This window comes from Lontra canadensis, unplaced genomic scaffold (assembly GCF_010015895.1).
Source record: "Lontra canadensis isolate GAN:19392208 unplaced genomic scaffold, GSC_riverotter_1.0 scaffold101, whole genome shotgun sequence".
NCBI lineage: Eukaryota > Metazoa > Chordata > Mammalia > Carnivora > Mustelidae > Lontra > Lontra canadensis.
Genome location: NW_022631095.1, coordinates 7,238,088 through 7,256,255, shown reverse-complemented (window position 1 = coordinate 7,256,255; position 18,168 = coordinate 7,238,088). Strand labels below are relative to the sequence as shown.

The window sequence follows — 18,168 nt, the reverse complement described above, 5'->3', positions numbered from 1 at the left end:
TTACCTGAGACAATTTTGTTGTAGTAGCAGGCAGAAGTGGACGACTAAACTTTTTCTGAGAGCCAATGGCTGCTGGAAATGGTGGTGCAGAAAATATAGCTGCAACACAGTTAATTTTGTTTATCCACCCTTGCATTTCCTCTGGACTCCTATGAGAAACAGATAAATTTACATCAGGTTATTTCTCTATCTTAAATACATCACACCTAGCCCATTTCTTATTAACAATTTAAAATGGCACATAAAATCATTTATTTATTTTTCTTGGTATAATTAATTCCTGACAAAATTTCATTGAGATTTAACATTTTCAACAGCAATCACCATGGAAATAAGAGGCCTTGGAACCCATGATCATTATAGTATAAGACTGTGATTATTCCTCAAGGATACAAAAGAGGGAAAAAAGCAAAATAACTTGATATTAAATATTAACCCCTTACTTTGATACTAAGCTCAGTCAAAAATTAAAAAATTAACTCATCTCTTCCAATCACATAATTCAATTTTAAAATCCAACTGCGGGAAAAATTGATAGAATTTAAAAGGACTGTAAAAAGGCAACACCCACTTGGAAAGCAGCTTTGAGTTTCCTGAAAAGTTAACTATAGGTTCATCATATAACCCAGCAATTCTAAGTATATAACCAAGAGAAATAAAAACATATAGGCACAAAAAGATTTGTATCTGAAAGCATAAGAGTCCAAAAGGGGAAACAATCTAAATGTCTATCAACTAGTGAATGAATTTTAAAAATGTGGTATACATCCATACAGTGGAACACTGCTCAGCACTAAAGGCATGAAGTGGAGATATATGTTACAACATGGTGAACCCCCAAAACTTTGTGGTAAGTGAAGAAAGCCAAACATATATCATTATAAGGTTCCATGTATATGAGAAGTCCAGTAAAGGCAATACTATAGAGACAGAAAGGAGATTAGTGGTGTGTGGGGATGGGGTAAAAACAGAGAATGACTACAAAATGGTCATGGAGGATCTCTTTGGGGTGACAGAAGTGTTCCAAAACTGGATTTTGGTGATGGTTGCACAATTCTGTAAATATGCTAAAAAATAATTGAATTGTATACTTAACCCAGGTGAGATTAATCAGATGTTAAAAATCTACCTGACAGGATGTGAAAATCATCTGATGTTATTAATATACTTTTAACTTGAATGTCATATATTTGCAGAGACCAGCATGGACAGCACTTAATAAATATTTGTGAATTCATAAATTGAATAGGAGAAATAGTCATGAGCCAGGATAGTTGATCCACTATGTATATAATCAGTAAACAGAAGATGGACAAAACGTCAGTCCACATAAAATCATTTCCTGATGACTCTGAGAGACCACTCTAGAAATCAACTCCTCTTTGCACCCCATATGCTTCTCTAATCTGATTTCTCTGGCTCTGTTGACTCAATTCTGTCTGAAGTAATTAGAGCTTTTTGGTTATCATATTTGGTATTTTAGTAAAAAAATGGGGAATAGAATAATTTGAAGGACTCTGATGACTAATAGCTGTAATTATACATCTGGCTATGATTCCCTCTGTGGTGTTAAAGCTGTCTTACTCCCACACTAAAAAAAATCCTGTGTAACTTGGATTTCCTTACAGCTTCCTCCTCACCTGATGTCAGCAATTTCATACCTCGGCAAATTCAACATTCATAAACCACCAGAGCACCTGCTGTTGTTCTTATTTCTTTTCTTGAAAAATTTCTTTTCTTGCTCAGCATGCAGATACTTGTGCTCACTATCTTGATGTCAAATTTTAAGACCAGTGCCAACTGTGATCAATTGGTGGGGTTGTGTTGAGAGTGATTCTGAAGTCAAGTACAGGTTGTGGAAAGCATCCCATGAAGAATTAACACTGCCACAGAATTAACACTGATGCTATGTGGTCCTATAAAAATTCCCATTCTAGAAGCTCAGTTTCTCACTTCACAAATCCAGAATCCTCCATGTGAAGGAGTCCACTTCTAATGTGAAGGTTGTCATGGACCCCTTATTAAACTGGCAATCTATTCCATTTCCTTGCCCACAACATAAGTTTATCTTTTTCTTCTAGTTTTATCACAGACTATTAGAGCTCAGAAGAAGAGAGAAGAGAGAGAGAGGGACCAAAGTGGAAATCTATACTTACTGAACAGTTTCTATGTCCCAGGCACTGTAGGAAGTACTTATATACTTGATTTCATTTAATTCTCACAAGAACCTTGTGAGAAGCTAAGGTTCAGGGTTAGGTTAAATTACACGTCAGGACAAAGAGCTAGGAAATGGTGGTTGGAATTTAGGTCTATTTTACTTATTGTGTGATAAAATTTGTACACCACAACCCTTAAGTTAAGTTCTAGATTAAGATTAAGTTCTAGATATGGTGTAAGTGGCTGACTGAAAGTCACAGGGCTACTTTGTAGCTAACAAAAAACTGGAACCCAGAGTTTCTATTTTTGATTCTAGTTTTCTTAGTTGTCTCTCTAGGGGAACCAATTAATGACTTTGAATCCAACTCAGTTTCCTCTGTAGACTCTGATTCTATGCCTTGGTATAAAGTGATGCTATGCAAACTAAGAAACGAAACCAAACCAGTGAAACATACTGGGCTTGAAAAAGCAAGACCCTCCAGTCAGCAGTTTTAAGTTTAAGCACATTCGGCTTCTTCTCATAGTCTGTAGCCTTGGATGCCAGCGCGTGATGCACACTCACGGCGTTTTTCAAATCCTCTTCAGACAGGGCCTTTTCTGGTTTATATTCATCCTATAGATGGATACAAAGAAAACCAAGACAAGATCATGTTCAGATTTCACCTCCTCTTTTTATGATAAGGGAAAAAAACCCTCTAAAGCTAAAAGAAAAGAAATTAGAAAATCCATGAAAGTGCATGAAGAAAGTGACATGTTATAAAAACAACTCTTAAAAAAAAAAAACAAAAAAAAAACCTCTTTGCTACTTCAGATACCCATCAACAGAATTACACTGATGGTGTAAACCATGCCATTGTTTTCTTTACTCTAAAGATACTGTATTTTCTTGATACTTTCTTTTGAGTCCAATATTATCAAAGGAAAATGAACAGTAAAATAAAATGATTCCTCTAGCTGTTCTTTGAAAGAGAAGAGGAAAATCAGTTTACTGTTCAGGAGAAGCTTAGCTGTATTATATAATAAATTGGGAAAATGGATAAAATTATATAAAACGGAAGGTGTCCTGTGCAGATGCACTTTTATCTTTAGGAATGAATTACACACAATTCACAGAATTTATAAAGGTTTTCTGTATGGCTTCCCTCCAAAATAACAACAACAAAAATTCCAACTAGTACAATAATGAGAATTTAAAGCAAATTTGATTATTATTATCATACTCTTATATTTAGTAGTTTCCCTAGGTCCCTTAGAATAAAAAAAGACTTCAAAGAAAGCAATTAAATACAGTAGGCATTATGAACTGTTTTAGGAGATGTTTTCTAGGGTGTAAGGTCCCTTCTTTCCCCTTCCTGTAATCTGTCAGACATGATGCTAAATAAGCCTGCATTTCTGTGAAGAAAACATACATAAGCACACACTCCTCTTCTTACCTTCTAATTAGTTAAAAAAAAATCCTAAAAGGAAGACATTATCTATTCTCTTATCACAGTCTGGTTTTATAAATTTCCAAAAAAACAATGACACTTTGTCATACCTCCTACTTCCTTCTCCCAACACCTCCACAAATCAAGCAATTCAATATACTATTGCTATTAATTCAAATGGAGTGAGATTCTGTTGATTAACAGAAACAAACGTTGATCCTATAACGATCAGTCAGTGACAGTTCTGAGAGACAAAGGTAAGGAAAACCTAAAATACACAGTGAATACCAATAGGAATATAAAGATTTACCAAAATTTATAATATTAAATGATGAAATTACTACTTTAAATTGCAACAAATCTATTTTATTAAGCCTCAGAGATTGTTGACAATGACAGTTTTCCAGAGTGGCATGATGAAGAAAGAAAATAAAAAGAAATCTTAAAATAAATACAATATATTTATACCTATCTGTTCTACAATTCCCATTACTGCATAAAGATGTAATCTAGCTATGTTTTGGGGTCTTGTCTTCTCTAAATGAGATTTTTTTCTTAGTGACTTAGCATTCCAAAGATTCATAAATCTCCTCCCAGGGGAACTGTCATTAGAGGAGAGAGTATCAATTAGAGGTAAAGCTCCCTTTCAACCTCATGATTGTGCTACAACAGAACCCTATATAGCTGAACATCCACTCATGTTAACCACTTACCTCCATATAGGAATCTGAAGCAGATAAGTAACAGGGAGTAGGTGTAAAAGACCAGGGCCAAAATTATCTTCAGAGAATTTATATGCTACCTCCACTTGCATACATACTGATCTCTAACACACTGGATATCGGAATTTGCATAGGGATCAGTTTAGAAATTTCTGTGTATCATTTGTGATGTCTAGGTCCATGATGCAGCCTTTTATCTTAATTCCTTCTCACTAGTTGCTTTTGATTAATTTTTTTGTTTGAATTTAAGAGGACTACTTAAAAAAAAATAAGAGCACTACTTAGTTCTTTTGCTTTTCTGATTTCCTCTTTAATTAAGAAAGAATTTAAGGCTAGAGTTTTTCCTCTGAGTACAGGTTGTACATAGTTTGAGAATAAAAAGTATTTTTCATTGTTCCCTAGTTTGCAGTTTTATTTATTTATTTATTTATTTTTTACTTAGGAAATATTTTATTGTACAAAATTTACATTTGTTGTATATAGAGAAAACATGGCAAAAAAACTTTTTGTTAATCCATTTTCTTTGAGATTTTTTTGTGAAAATCAAAGATTTATTTTCTAATACATTCTTACATAATGTAACTTTCTATATAGTTAATAGTTGTGTTGGTAATAAGTATCTTGGGACATAAGGTATAAAACTGAAAAAAGGTCAAAAAAGTGCAGGGGGAAGACCACTGCCCAAAGAGTAATCTCCACGAACTTGGCATTTTCCACCGCAAGGCAGATGCTGTGGGGTCATCACAACATGGTTTGAGTATCTGAAGCCATTCGTTAAGATACTCAACAAGACCTAATGCATCTGGGATATTGTCTCCTTCTGAAACAAATTTCAGCAGAACGACCATTGCAATTTCTTTAGAACAGCCTTCATCATAGAGTATTTTTGTGATACCTCCTCCAGGAATACGAATACAAAACTCAGAATCATCTATTTCAGGAATGCATGGGCTTTTTTCCATTTCTTCCCAGTTAAGGCTCATTATTTTAGTTTGAATACATTTTTCCACACAAGGTGTGAGTAGGTACCTGAAGGGAGTACTGCGAAGCTGTAGATCATTCCGGTGATATGAATGACTGCTTGAAAGAACAATGACTTTGGCACAGTTACTACTTTTCACCCAGGAAAGCAGTTTTTCACAGAATGGTTTTGATTTATACTTAATAAAAATGGATCTTAACTGAAGAGCCACCAGCTTCTTCGAAGGCAATGCATATATTTCAGCATTTTTACTGAGTTCTGTTGAATTTTCTTCTGCAGTTGCATATGGATTGTTTCCAACCATCGGCACAAGACAATCAGTATAGAAGTAACCGATCTTACACATATTTAGTGTAGAAATAATCAAATCCATTGCAAGCTGGCCAACATTTCCAACAGATACTGCTGGCATTAGGAAGGTGTAGCCCGCGAGGTCGGGGACCGATTCTCCGCAGGGAACGAACATGGTCGCACAGATGTGGGAGAACCGGGTGAGCTCGGCGCTGGCAAAAACGAAAGTCCTGCAAAGGCGAAACCCCGAACGCTGCGCAGCTCAGGTGCGTCGGAGTCCCCAGAGCCCCTAGCGACCTGCAGTTTTATTTTTTGATCTCTTCTTTGATTTTAGTCATGTCAAATAGAATGTTTCTTAAGTTTAAGGTACCTAAGGTTTTAGTTATTTATCATTATATATTTCTAATTTTATTGGCTTCTGACCAGAGATTTTATAGCACTCTGTAAAATCTGTTATTTTTTCAAAATTTGTTAAGGTTTTCAAACCTTTGATTTTTGTTGATGTTCCCTGGAATACAGAAAAATATTATTCTCTGAGGGATGTGTGTTTTTATATTTATTGATTCAATCCCTCTATGTCCTTACATCATTTTTTCTACAAGTTCATCCTCTTGAGACAAATACACTGACCTCGTTCACTATATTGTATTTTAAGCTCTCCTTGCATTTCTAATAGTTTTTGTTCCACATTTTAGTTGCTATGTTGTTTGATGTATTTAGGCTTATGACCGTTACCTTTCTTACATGATGTGCTATTTGTTACTCTAAAATGTTCTTTATCCAGTAGTGCTTAGTTACATAACATAGAAACTTAAAAGGCTCTTTCTCCCATAAAAATGTTCTAATTCTCTACTAACAGTCCACATCAATAAGATTTTAAAAATCATTTAACTTCCCTCCTTCCTTCTCATTAATCCTAAACTTTGCTGAAATACTTCATTATGTTTGTTCTGCAATCTTATTAAAATTACCTTGTGTTATGTATTTTCTGTTTCAGGAAACCTTACTTCGCACTTACATGTTCACTGAGTCTCTCCTTATTCTTTTAATTGCTCACTTACTTTCTATCTTTCTTCTATCTTAAGGTTTCAAGTATTTTTTTTTTTTCAGGTGAATGATACACTCTAGTTTTTATTTCCAAATGTCTTCCATTTTCTTTGACAGGTATAGAGCTCTTGGTTGCAGTTCTCTTCTACTCAGTAATCTATAGATGCTATTCTATTGCTTTCTACCTTCCAGTTTTATAAATGTCTCATGCTAGTCTGATTCTTTTTTTCCCCCATATTACTGTATTTTCTGTAGGAGTCTTACAGAGATTTCTTTTTATTCTCAGAATTTAGGAATTTTTTTCTAGGCTATGCCTTAATATTCTCATCTGCCCAGTTCGGAATGAAAAAAATTCCTACCCTAATATGATTATTCACTTGGGCTGCTAACTGCTACTAGAAATAATCAACTCAGATGCACAGATGTATGCCAGCATTGATTTATGGTCTCCAGCTATGGTTGTATACATTTCCAACTGACAATTCTTTCACATATCCATGATAATTTCTTTGTTGCATTCTGCCAAATATTCTGCAGTCTTTTCAACACCCCCTGACTCAGCACAACTGTGGTTAAGAGTTTAAGTGCCTGTTAGAACTCTCTAGGTTCAAATGTCTAGTTCTAATATAATACTTAATGTTTTCATGACCTTAGGTTAATTAAACTTATTAAGCTTCACTTTCTAAGATTGAGAAGCAGTGATAATACTTTCCTCATAGAACTGTATGATGAAATTAAATGAGGTATTCTTTCTAAAACTCAATGTTCACAGCATATAGTAACCACTCAAATGCTAGCTGGTCTATTTTCCAATAATAATTTCTTAGTAACATATAGTTTGACCTTGTATTTTATAAGGTCAAACTTATAAAACTTTCTGTTTACATACCAATATTTGGTGACCACCTTTGTTTTCTTTCTTCCTAAAACAGAAGAATCTTGCTCAAGGCTAACCCTCCATCGACCCTTCCTAGAAGCTTATTTCATTATTATCATTCTTCTCTATTTTTAATTATCCTCTATCTTCTGGCTTTTTCCCCAAAGCCTAAAAGTACACTCCAAGTCTCTTATCTTTGTAAAATCATAGCTTCTTCTGAATATTGCTCTCTTCTCTGGCATCACCTCTTTTCCTTTAGATGAGTTACAAGTCCATCTTAGCTGTTTTTATATATTGATTTCCTGTTTACCTTTTAATCCATTGCAAACTGGAATTCATTTCTATGCTTCACTGAAAATCCTCTGGCAAAGGTCATCAATGACCTCTTAATTGAAAAATTCAATAAATTATTGTCTGTTCTCATCATATGGCACCCAAAGAAGTCAACAATCTTTTTGAAATTCTTCCTTTGCTTCTATTAAAATACATCCCTGGTTTCCCTCCTACCTTGCTGAGCATTTCTTTGTTATCTCCTCTTTAGACAAACCTTCAGATGTCATTGTCTTTCATCTTTTCTCATTCCTCAAATACCCCTTGGGATGATTACAATTGCTCTTATCTATTAAACTCCTACCTATATCATGATGTCTAACAAACTGCTATAGGTAGAATAAGAAACATAAGACCAGCTGATAGCTATTAATAATGAAAGATTTAAGCCTTTGAGCTTAGAGGAATATAAATATTCTTAGAACATATTCTCTATCTGCTGATATTTTCATTTAAAACCAAGTGTAAAGGATAACATTCTTAGACTGCTCTAAAAGTGCAAGGGATTTTAAAATGCAACATTTATTATAGCCCTAAGTAAAAGCAAACAGTAATTATCAAACTTGGGAGAATTGTACCATTGTTGCAGAAGAAGATTCCATTCTACAGCAGTCTCCAGAAGTACGATACACTGCCAGTTTACCTTATATTGGAAGGAAAATACTGCACGGGACAGAAATGGTAGACAAGATCTATATAGTTAGGATGGAACGGAAGTCTAGAAATTTTAAGTCTCACAAACTTCTGATTTTGTAGTTGATAGTAATATCACTTTACCATGAAAAAAAAAAAAAGGAAAAATAGGAGAGGATCAAGACACTGGAAAAGGAAGATACTGAGCTCACCCCCTCCCATGAATACACCAAAAGCTACAACTACTTACAGACAACCATCTCTGAGAACAAACTGAAGAATAGCAGAACAGATCATACACAACTAAGGATATAAAAAAAAATCCACAAAGAGCTGGTAGGAGGGGCAGAGATGTTGTTTAGTTAAGAACTACACTCCTGGTTCATTGAGCCACAGAAAAAAGGGATTTCTAAACCAACGAGGGCCCTCCCTGAGGATGGAGGGTTCCAGGCCACACATTAAGCTCCACAGCTCAGGGGATCTGCATCAGAAAGATAAGCGCCCATGATGTCTGGCTTTGAAAATCAGTGGGGCTTGGATCTGGGGGTACTTAAGGGGCACACACATAACTCACTTGCTCCAAGTCCCAGCACAGAAGCAGCAGTTTCAAAAGTGCCTGGGTTAACAGAGAAGGAGATATATCAACTAACCTTAGGGTGCATATCAGAGAGAGAGGGATCTGCTGGAATGTTCTCTGGGGATGGAAGTGCTGGCAGGAACCATTTCTGACGCTATCTAGTGGGCTAGCACCATTCACCTAATGCTAACATTTGCCTGTGGACTTACACTGCCAAACTGCCTACCCCAAACCAGCATTCCCTCCCAAGTGGCTCCTTGCCCCACAAAACATGCTGGTGGCCTCAGCTAGCATTAGTGACCCCAACCTAGGGAGCCACCCCTGCACACTAGAGCATCTGCAACAATCATAGCCGTACCTCACAGCCAGCTGCATCAGAAACCTATCCCACCCATCAGCACTCCTACAGTTGTCATAGCCAGGCCTCTCAGCTAGCTATGCGGGGATCCAACCCAGCGCACCAGAATGCCTGCAGGAGTCACAGCCAGAATGCTTGGCAACATGGGTTAGGAGCCAACCCCACTCAACAGCATGTCTACAGTGGTCATAGCCAAGCCTCACAGACAACCATGTTGAGACAGTCCCATAAACTAGTGAGTCTGCCAATCCTGACCCAGCTACAAGAGAAGAGTTCACACTGCCAACACAAGGGCTTGAGTGACTAAAGTTTACACTACTGGGCCCCAGAGGACACCTTCTGCATAAACCCACTCCTTCAAAACTGGGAGATGTAACTGGTCTACCTAACACACAGAAACAAACACAGAAAGTTAACACAAAATGAAGAGATAAAGGAATATATTCCAAATGAAAGAACAAGACATTCGACAACTTTGTTTTTCCTTTTAAAATTGTTTTGACAATTATAGGTCATTTGCCTTTTCATGTAAATTTTAAAACCAGTTTGTATATACATAATAAAAAGCCTGCTTAGGTTTAAAAAAAAAAAAAGAAAGAAAGAACAAGACAAAACCCAAGAAGAACTACATGAAACAGACATAACCAATCTATCAGATAAAGAGTTTAAAGCGATGGTCATAAAGAGGCTCACTGAAATCAGGAGGAGAATGGATAAACACGATAAGAACTTCAACAAAGACAGAAAGTATAAAAAAGAATCATCAGAACTAAAGGATACAATAACTAAAATGAAAAACACACAAGAGGGAATCAACAGCAGATTAAATGAAGCAGAAGAATGGGTCAGTGATCTGGGAGACAAACAGTAATCACCTATGACAGCAAAAAGAAAAAAGAATTTTAAAAATATGAGGATTATTTAAAAGACCCATGGAACATCAAATATACTAACATTCATATTAAAAGCATCCCAGTAGGAGAAGAGAAAAAGGAAAAGAAACTCTATTGGAAGAAATAATGGGTGAAACATCCCTAACCTGGAAGAAACAGACCAAGTTCAGGAAGCACGGAGAGCTTCAAACAAGACGAACCCAAAAAGGCCCATGCCAAGACATATAATAAGCAAAGTGTTAACAGTTAAAGAGAATCTTAAAAGCAGTAAGATAAAAGCAACTAGTTATGTACAAGGGAACCCCCACACAATGACCAGCTGGTTTTTCAGGAGTAACTTTACAGTCCAGAAGGGAGTGGCACAATATATTCAAAGTACTGAAAGGAAAAAACCTACAACCAAGAATACTTCATCTGGCAAGGTTATCACTCAGAACTGGAGAGATAAGGAGTTTCCCAGAAAATCAAAAGCTAAAGTAGTTCATCAACATCAAATTGGTCTTACAAGAAATGTTAAAGGGACTTCTTTAGCACAAAAGAAAAGGCCATAACCAGAAAAATAAATATGAAAGAAATAATTTTAGTGTTAAAGGTAAACATACAGTAAAAGTAGTGGATCAAGTACTAACATAGCTAGTATGAAGGTTAGAAGACAAAAGCAGTATAATCATCTAGACCTAAAATAATTAGTCAAGGGACAACAATAAGATGTAAAATGAGACATCAAAAATAAAAAAACATGGTGGGGGAATGGGGAGATGTAGTCCTTTTACAATGTACTGGAACTTCAGCCACTAGCAATTTAAAATAGTCTGCCATATATAAGATTATTAACATAAATCTGCTACCATCTATCACCATACAAAGTTTTACAGTATTATGCACCATATTCCCTATGTTATCCATTGTATCTGCCTGTCTTATTTATTTTATAACCAGAGGTATGCACCTTTTCACCCCCATTCCCCTGGTTTGTCCATCCCTCCAACCCCCTCTACTTTGGCAACCACCAGATTGTTATCAGTATCTATGAGTCTATTTCTGTTTTGTTTGTTGATTTTTTTTTTTTTTTTTTTTTTTTTTTTTAGATTCCACATGTAAGTGAAATCATATGCTATTGGTATTTCTCTGACTAATTTGACTTAGTATCATATCCTCTGAGTCCATTCATGTTGTTGCAAATTATAGTATTTCATTCTTTTGTATGTCCTAATAGTCAATTGTATGTATGGATACACATAGGCACACAGACACACAAACACACACCCCACATCTTTATTCATTCATCTACTGATAAGCACTTAGGTTGCTTATATATCTTGGCTGTATAAAAAAATGTTGCAATGAACTTGGGGTGCATATATCTATTCAAATTAGTGTTTTTGTTTTCTATAGATAAATACCCAGGAGTAGAATTGCTAGCTCATATGATGATTCTATTTTTAATTTTTTGAGGACTCTCTATACTGTTTTCCATAGTAACATCAACTTTTTGCATTCTCACCCAGCAGGGTGCAAGAATTCCCTTTTATCTGCACCCTTGCCAACAATTGCTGTTTCCTCTCTTTTTGGTAATAGTCATTCTGACAGGTGTAAAACTCATTGTTATTTTGATTATTATTTCCCTGATGATTAGTGATGAGCATCTTTCCATGTGTCTATTGGCCATCTATATGACTTCTTTCGAGAAATGTCTATCTATGTCCTCTGCCCATTTTTTAACTGGATTTTTTACTTCTCCATACTGAGTAGTGTGAGTTCATTACATAGTTAGGATAATCCCATACCAGTGGTATAATTTGCAAATATCTTCTCCATTCAGTATGTTGCCTTTTCATTTTGTATGGTGATAGATGGTAGCAGATTTATGTTGGTAATCAGTTCCTAATGTATACATATGTTGAATGACTGTGTTGTACACCTGAAATGAATATAATATTATATGTCAACTACATTTCAATTAAAAAAAAAAAAAGACCTAATAAAAACAAAGTATGCTTGGCATTCTGAACTCCCACTAGAAATTTAAGCTCCAAGTTCATAAAACATGAGCAAATTCCAGAGTGAGAATGGAAACACCAGGATTGACAACTGGATAAAAAATGACTTTATCCTACAGATTTATTCTGACATCTTTATTTTTCATCACTTAAAGTAGCAGAGTGTTTAAGTGATGGAACTGGGAAAGAAGAAACATGGGATAAATTATCATCAAACTATTTCAAACTTAAGAGTCTTTGCTATGCAAACTATAATATGAAACAGCAAAATAAACACAATCAAGAAATTTTCTGTAAGAAAAGAAAATACTCTGCACCATTTAACTACTATCTATTTTTTCAAACAAATGAAAGGTGACAGTGATGCCTAAAAACATGTTACTCTCCTTCCGTGTTCAGCTGCAATATACAACTTTTTTATCTAGTGTGACTCATTAGAGCATTCCACCACCCTATAAAGCACCAATAATGTGATTTTACGTTATTTATTTTAAATTCATTTAAAGTATAGAATGAAAAGCTTTCTATTTTTTTCCCCCTAAGAGGCTTGTTAATTAAACATCTTACAAAGTTGAATCATAACACACTAACACAGAAATCATCTCCATATATACAAATAACTGGTATCAGTCTGAAACCTTGTATTCTCAGGTAAATATAAAGTCCCATTTGGAAGTGACCAAATCTCGACAGAAATTCTTCAACATCAATTGAAAAGATTCTCAGATTCCAGTTTTCAAAAATAATACTCACTTCATACCTTATTAAATAGGTAAAATTGGTATACCTAATTAAAACAATTTAAAGCAATGTTGAAATGGTCTTGATATCCACTGAGACAATAAAGACTGAAAAACTGAGAACAAATTCTTGTTTGAAACTATGATGATATTAATAAAAATGTTAATAATTAAAGGAAACTGGATCCTAGACAGTCTATTAATCCTTGATTTTTAAAAAGGCATTAAAAGTTTTTTTTATAACTTGATGACTCTTTTTTAAAAAATTCTAAATATTTCTGGTTAGATCGCTTTCTAAAAATCATTCAGTGTCTTTTTTTTCCCCCAGGGAGCAAATAAAGTGCTATGCTTCCACAAACATGGGAAGTGAGGAGTAAGAGCATATGAAATGAAGGCATGTTTTAGCTCATCACTCAACTAATACACATTTGACAATTGGTTATTTGTAGAATTTTAAAAATTGAAAGGAGACTGAGGGATCTTTTCATCTAATTTTCTGTTAGGTAAGCAATTTTAGTGTCAGAAAAATATGACCTATATTACAGTAATATAGAGAATTAAGAGAGAATAAACAAGTTAAAGTCAAAGCGTTCAAGATGTTTCCATTATACGCTACAATAATGTGGAGGTATTGGCCTATAGTAGAAGTTCATTATGCACTGAATCAGTTTTCCCTATAACTCTCCTTAGTCTACACAGAGAGCAAGCACGTACAAATGCAGGAGAATATGAAGGACTTGAAATGCTTTCTCAGTAAGGCCTTGGACTTCTGTGAAGCCCAGGAAATTTTCTAGGATCAGACTGGTGACTGAACTAGGAATTTAGGATCTATCTATATATATATTTTTAAAGATTTTATTTGAGAGAGAGAGCTCAAGTGAGTCCACAAGTAGGCAGAATGGCAGGCAGAGGGAGAGGGAGAAGCAGGCTCCTGCTGAGCCAGGAGCCCGATGTGGGGCGCAATCCCAGGACCCTGGGATCGTGACCTGAGCTGAAGGTAGACGCTTAGCCGACTGAGCCACCCAGGCGCCCCTAGGATCTATATTTTTAATGATTCCACAACTGAACTTAAGAGTTAGATAGAGGTGATAACTATCATCAGCCTTTGAAAAAGCTAATAGGATTCCTTGACTTAACATATGAACAGACTTAGACTTAAGTGTCTAAGTTTATAAGCAGAAAAAAAATATCTCAAGCACCCTTCATACTTCTTCCATTTTTCTATTTTTATCAGTCGGAGGCTGTCTTCTGCTTTCTTCACAGTTCTAAGCATCACTAACATGTGCTTGTTATGATGTGGCCACATTGATGTGTGTCTCATCTACCCTACTGTCACTCAGTTCAGAACCCTGTGAGATCACGTTAGTGTCTAATTCATGTTTCCCTTTACAACTTTCACATGACTGATGGGGGTATAATATTTATTGAAAGGAAGAAAGAGAGGGAAAGTGAGAGGGAGAAGACAAAGATGGAGAGAGAAGCACTGCCTAGGGAGCTGAGTAGCAAATAGGGAATGAAGTTTGTGTTCTGGACCTATCTCAAGCTTGAATAACTTGGAAGAAACCACAAAGAACTGCATCATCTCTTCATGTAGGGACAAAACAATTCTTTAGGAATAAACTAGTTTCTATTTTCTGGGCATTTGAATGAGAATTGTGTTTTATTTTTCTTATTATTTATTTTATTTTATTATTATTATTTTTAAAGATTTAATTTATCCATTTGAGAGAGAGAGAGTGAGAGAGAGTATGAGAGTGGAGAAGGTCAGAGAGAGAAGCAGACTCCCTGCGGAGCTGGGAGCCCAATGCCGGACTTTATCCAGACACTCTGGGATCATGACCCGAGCCAAAGGCAGTCGATTAACCAACTGAGCCACCCAGGTGTCCCAGAATTGTGTTTTTAAACAGAAATCTTCAGAGTACAGCTTATAGGTCTTAAGCCCAAGCAACCAGGTATATTTCTAGCTATAGTGTCTTTTTATAAATTTACAGTCTTTTAGAATTGCTATTATTTCCAGAATATCTCTTATATAATGGTCACATTTCTCTGCTGGACTATGTCATTCAACTAAATTATAACTAGTGAAAACTTGGACATTATCATCATTCTTCCAAGGAAACACTAGGCTTCAAAGCCTAGTTAACTTTTTCTTTCACATACTGTCCATTGTTTTAGAGAATGAGAGAAGTCTGGACACCCTTTCCAAAGGGTGAAAGAGCACAGAGCCAGCAGTTTCATGAAAGGAAATAAAAACGCCCTGAGCATACAGGAAAGCTTTTTGCTCTCAGGGACAAGCCAGCTTCTGGCACTATATCAGCCCCAGACTGGCCGTTATCATCACAGTCAGAAGACTTAAGTCATCAGTGCCTTTCTTCTGCCTGGTCCTGGCTCACTCCTGATGCCACCTCTATTTCAAAAACGGCAAAAACAAGAACAAACAACTCTCTTCCCAATCAGATTTTAAAAACCTTATTAGCAGTTGGAACAAACCTCTCTCCCAAGTAATCCAAGGAATGAAGAGAACATTTTGCTACAAGCACAGAGAGTTCCTAGGATATTATGACAGAAAACTAAATTTTGAAAGACCTGGTGAAGACAAATATAGTCAGGTTTGAATAGCTGTTTTCTAGACCCTTGAGATAAGAGACATTAGAAGACTCTCAAGAGCCTGGTTTGGAGAATGCAATATCAAGTAATTAATGCCATATATCAACCAGCAACCTATACCCATTTCTCTTAACCATTCCATCAACCACCTGACAATTTATTTTAAGAGTAACATAGCTCAGTTTTGTCACCACCAGACCCATAATAGAAATACCATCATAAAGCTTACAAAAAAATACTTTGAAGAAAAAGGCACAGGCTAGCAAGGTCAGGCACAAAGCCCATGATAGAAACCAACAGAGAACTTTTGAAGCTCTATAATAGCAAAGGCTTGTCTAAGCCTTTAGCTAGCAGATGACTTATTCTCAGTTAGCAAATGGATATGAAGTTAATACCTGAATATTGACAATGATGGGTCATCAAGATCAACAAGGTTTTACTCATTTTATCATAATTTCATAGCAATTTCAAAATTTTAAAGCATATATAAACTACATTAAAGTGATAATATTAGACTCTTCTGTAATGAATACTTTATATTCCAATAATAATAATCATTAATAGGGTATACATTTCTTAGGCATGAGCTGGCTTGGGTTCAGGGATACTGAAAGTATGAGAAGCAAACAATGATACGAGTGCATTCTTACTTAGCTGGAAGACAGACAAAACCACTCTATCATAAATGCCCTATTTTGGTATACCTAAGAGAGTTCTAGAAACTGTAATCAGTTATTCACCCAACTTTATTCCATTTACCCTATGTTTTTTTTTCCACCTACACACTTGGTTTATATCATATCACTAGCCATTCATTGCATGAGACCGATCCTATCTACATTGTAATACTAAGCTTTTTTAGGGGGTAGACACCATGTTTGTTTCTTACATAGCTCTCAATATGATATTTTATAAATGGTTCTGACATTACTATTGTGATACTCTGTGGATCTACTTTTTGCTTGAAGGAGATAAAAGTGACTAAGTGATATTAAGAAGGGGACCAGAAAGGGAAATGAGGTGGTCATGAAGACGACTGTGTGTAACCTGAAGAAGCAAAACAACAGCTTTCGATAATGTCAGATATTGTCTAGGGGAAAAGAAGAAAGAAAAGAGACTTACTTTATTTTAAAGAGAAATCAGTAACAGGAAAGGAAAAGAGATTCAATAGAAATGAGTTAGAAACTGGGGATGTTATTGGTAAAAGTCACAAAAAGGGAGTATCAGAAAAGGGGGAGTAGAGGGAAGATCAAAGTGGAAGCTATAAAGCAAGTCTCTTCATAGTAGCTGTCTATATACTTTGTATCTCTCCCCCCCTTTTTTTTAAGATTTATTTATTTATTTGAGGGGGTGCAGGGGCAGAGGGAGAGGGAAAATCTCAAGCAGACCCCCAGCTCAGCATGACCTGACGAGGGGCTAAGTCTCTTCGCCCTGCGATCACAACCTGAGCAGAAAACGAGAGTTGGATGCTCAACAGACTGTAACACTCAGATGCCCCATCTGCCTGTATGTCTTTAACTCTCAGTCCATTTTGGCCTCCATACCTGCCACTCTGCTCAAACTGTTTTACCAATAATTTCCTTGTTGGTAAATTCAAGTGACACTTTCCAATTCCTACCTTACTTAACCATCTTACAACATGGAACGCTGTTACCATCTGTTGACATCTGTAGTATCTCATCTCTGTCTCTCGGTTTTGTTCTTGGCTCTTTCTGGTTACACTGTTTAGGTTCCTCAGGTTCCTTCACTTTCTACTGATATTAGAAAACATATGAAGTGCCTGTATTCCACTAGTTCTATCCTCCATCTTCTCTTCACTCTATTTTGAGTAACATCACTTATTTCAATGGCTGAAATCATTAACTATTTTTTGATGTCTCGCCAGATGTGTATTCCTAGGTTTCCTCCTCAGCTCCAGATCTGAATATCCATACATAACTGTTTATTGGACATATCTATTTATTATTCCAAAGACACCTTGAATTCAACACTTCTAGTTAGATTATGTTTCCCTCTTTCTGTTATCCCTATAATCCCTATAGTTATACCTACTGTAGTTTAAGCTCATCTGATCTCTCTCGATGATCGAATCTTACTCAAGTCCTCCCTATCCTATAGTCAGACTGATCTTTCTAAAATATATATCTGATCATGTCACATCCTATTTACACATTTTTTGAAGATTTTATTCATTTATGTATTTGTCAGAGCGAGAGAGAGAAAGCACAAATAGGCAGAGTGGCAGGCAGAGGCAGAGAGAGAAGCAGGCTCCCCGCTGAGCACGGAGCCTGATGGACTCGATCCCAGGACCCTGGGATCATGACCTGAGCTGAAGGCAGAGGCTTAACAGCCTGAGCCACCCAGGCATCCCCCATTTATACCTTCTGATAGCTCCACATTGCTCTAAGATAAAATCTCAACTATGAAACATAATTTTCTAGGCTATTTCGTATGCCTTGGATACTCTTTATACTCCGCTGAACCTGCAGCTTCTCAAATGTGTTGTGGTCTTTCACAGTTAGGCATC

At 36.0% G+C, this 18,168-nt stretch overlaps 2 protein-coding genes across 5 annotated transcripts in view; both read right to left on the bottom strand.

The window, feature by feature from the left end:
* Positions 1-18,168, bottom strand: part of PSD3 (pleckstrin and Sec7 domain containing 3) — a 601,036-nt gene that overhangs the window by 57,338 nt on the left and 525,530 nt on the right. For all 4 annotated transcript variants that reach the window (XM_032838061.1, XM_032838062.1, XM_032838063.1 and 1 more), the window contains 2 exons: positions 2,613-2,770; positions 5-149 (listed from right to left, as the gene is read on the bottom strand). In XM_032838061.1, coding sequence (XP_032693952.1) covers positions 5-149; positions 2,613-2,770 — 303 coding nt within the window. The remainder of the gene's footprint in view (positions 1-4; positions 150-2,612; positions 2,771-18,168) is intronic.
* On the bottom strand, positions 4,804-5,790 carry LOC116855356 (proteasome assembly chaperone 2-like). The gene is given in 2 exon segments (XM_032838065.1): positions 4,804-4,988; positions 4,990-5,790. Coding segments are annotated over 2 exon segments (795 nt in total). The 5' UTR covers positions 5,755-5,790; the 3' UTR covers positions 4,804-4,958.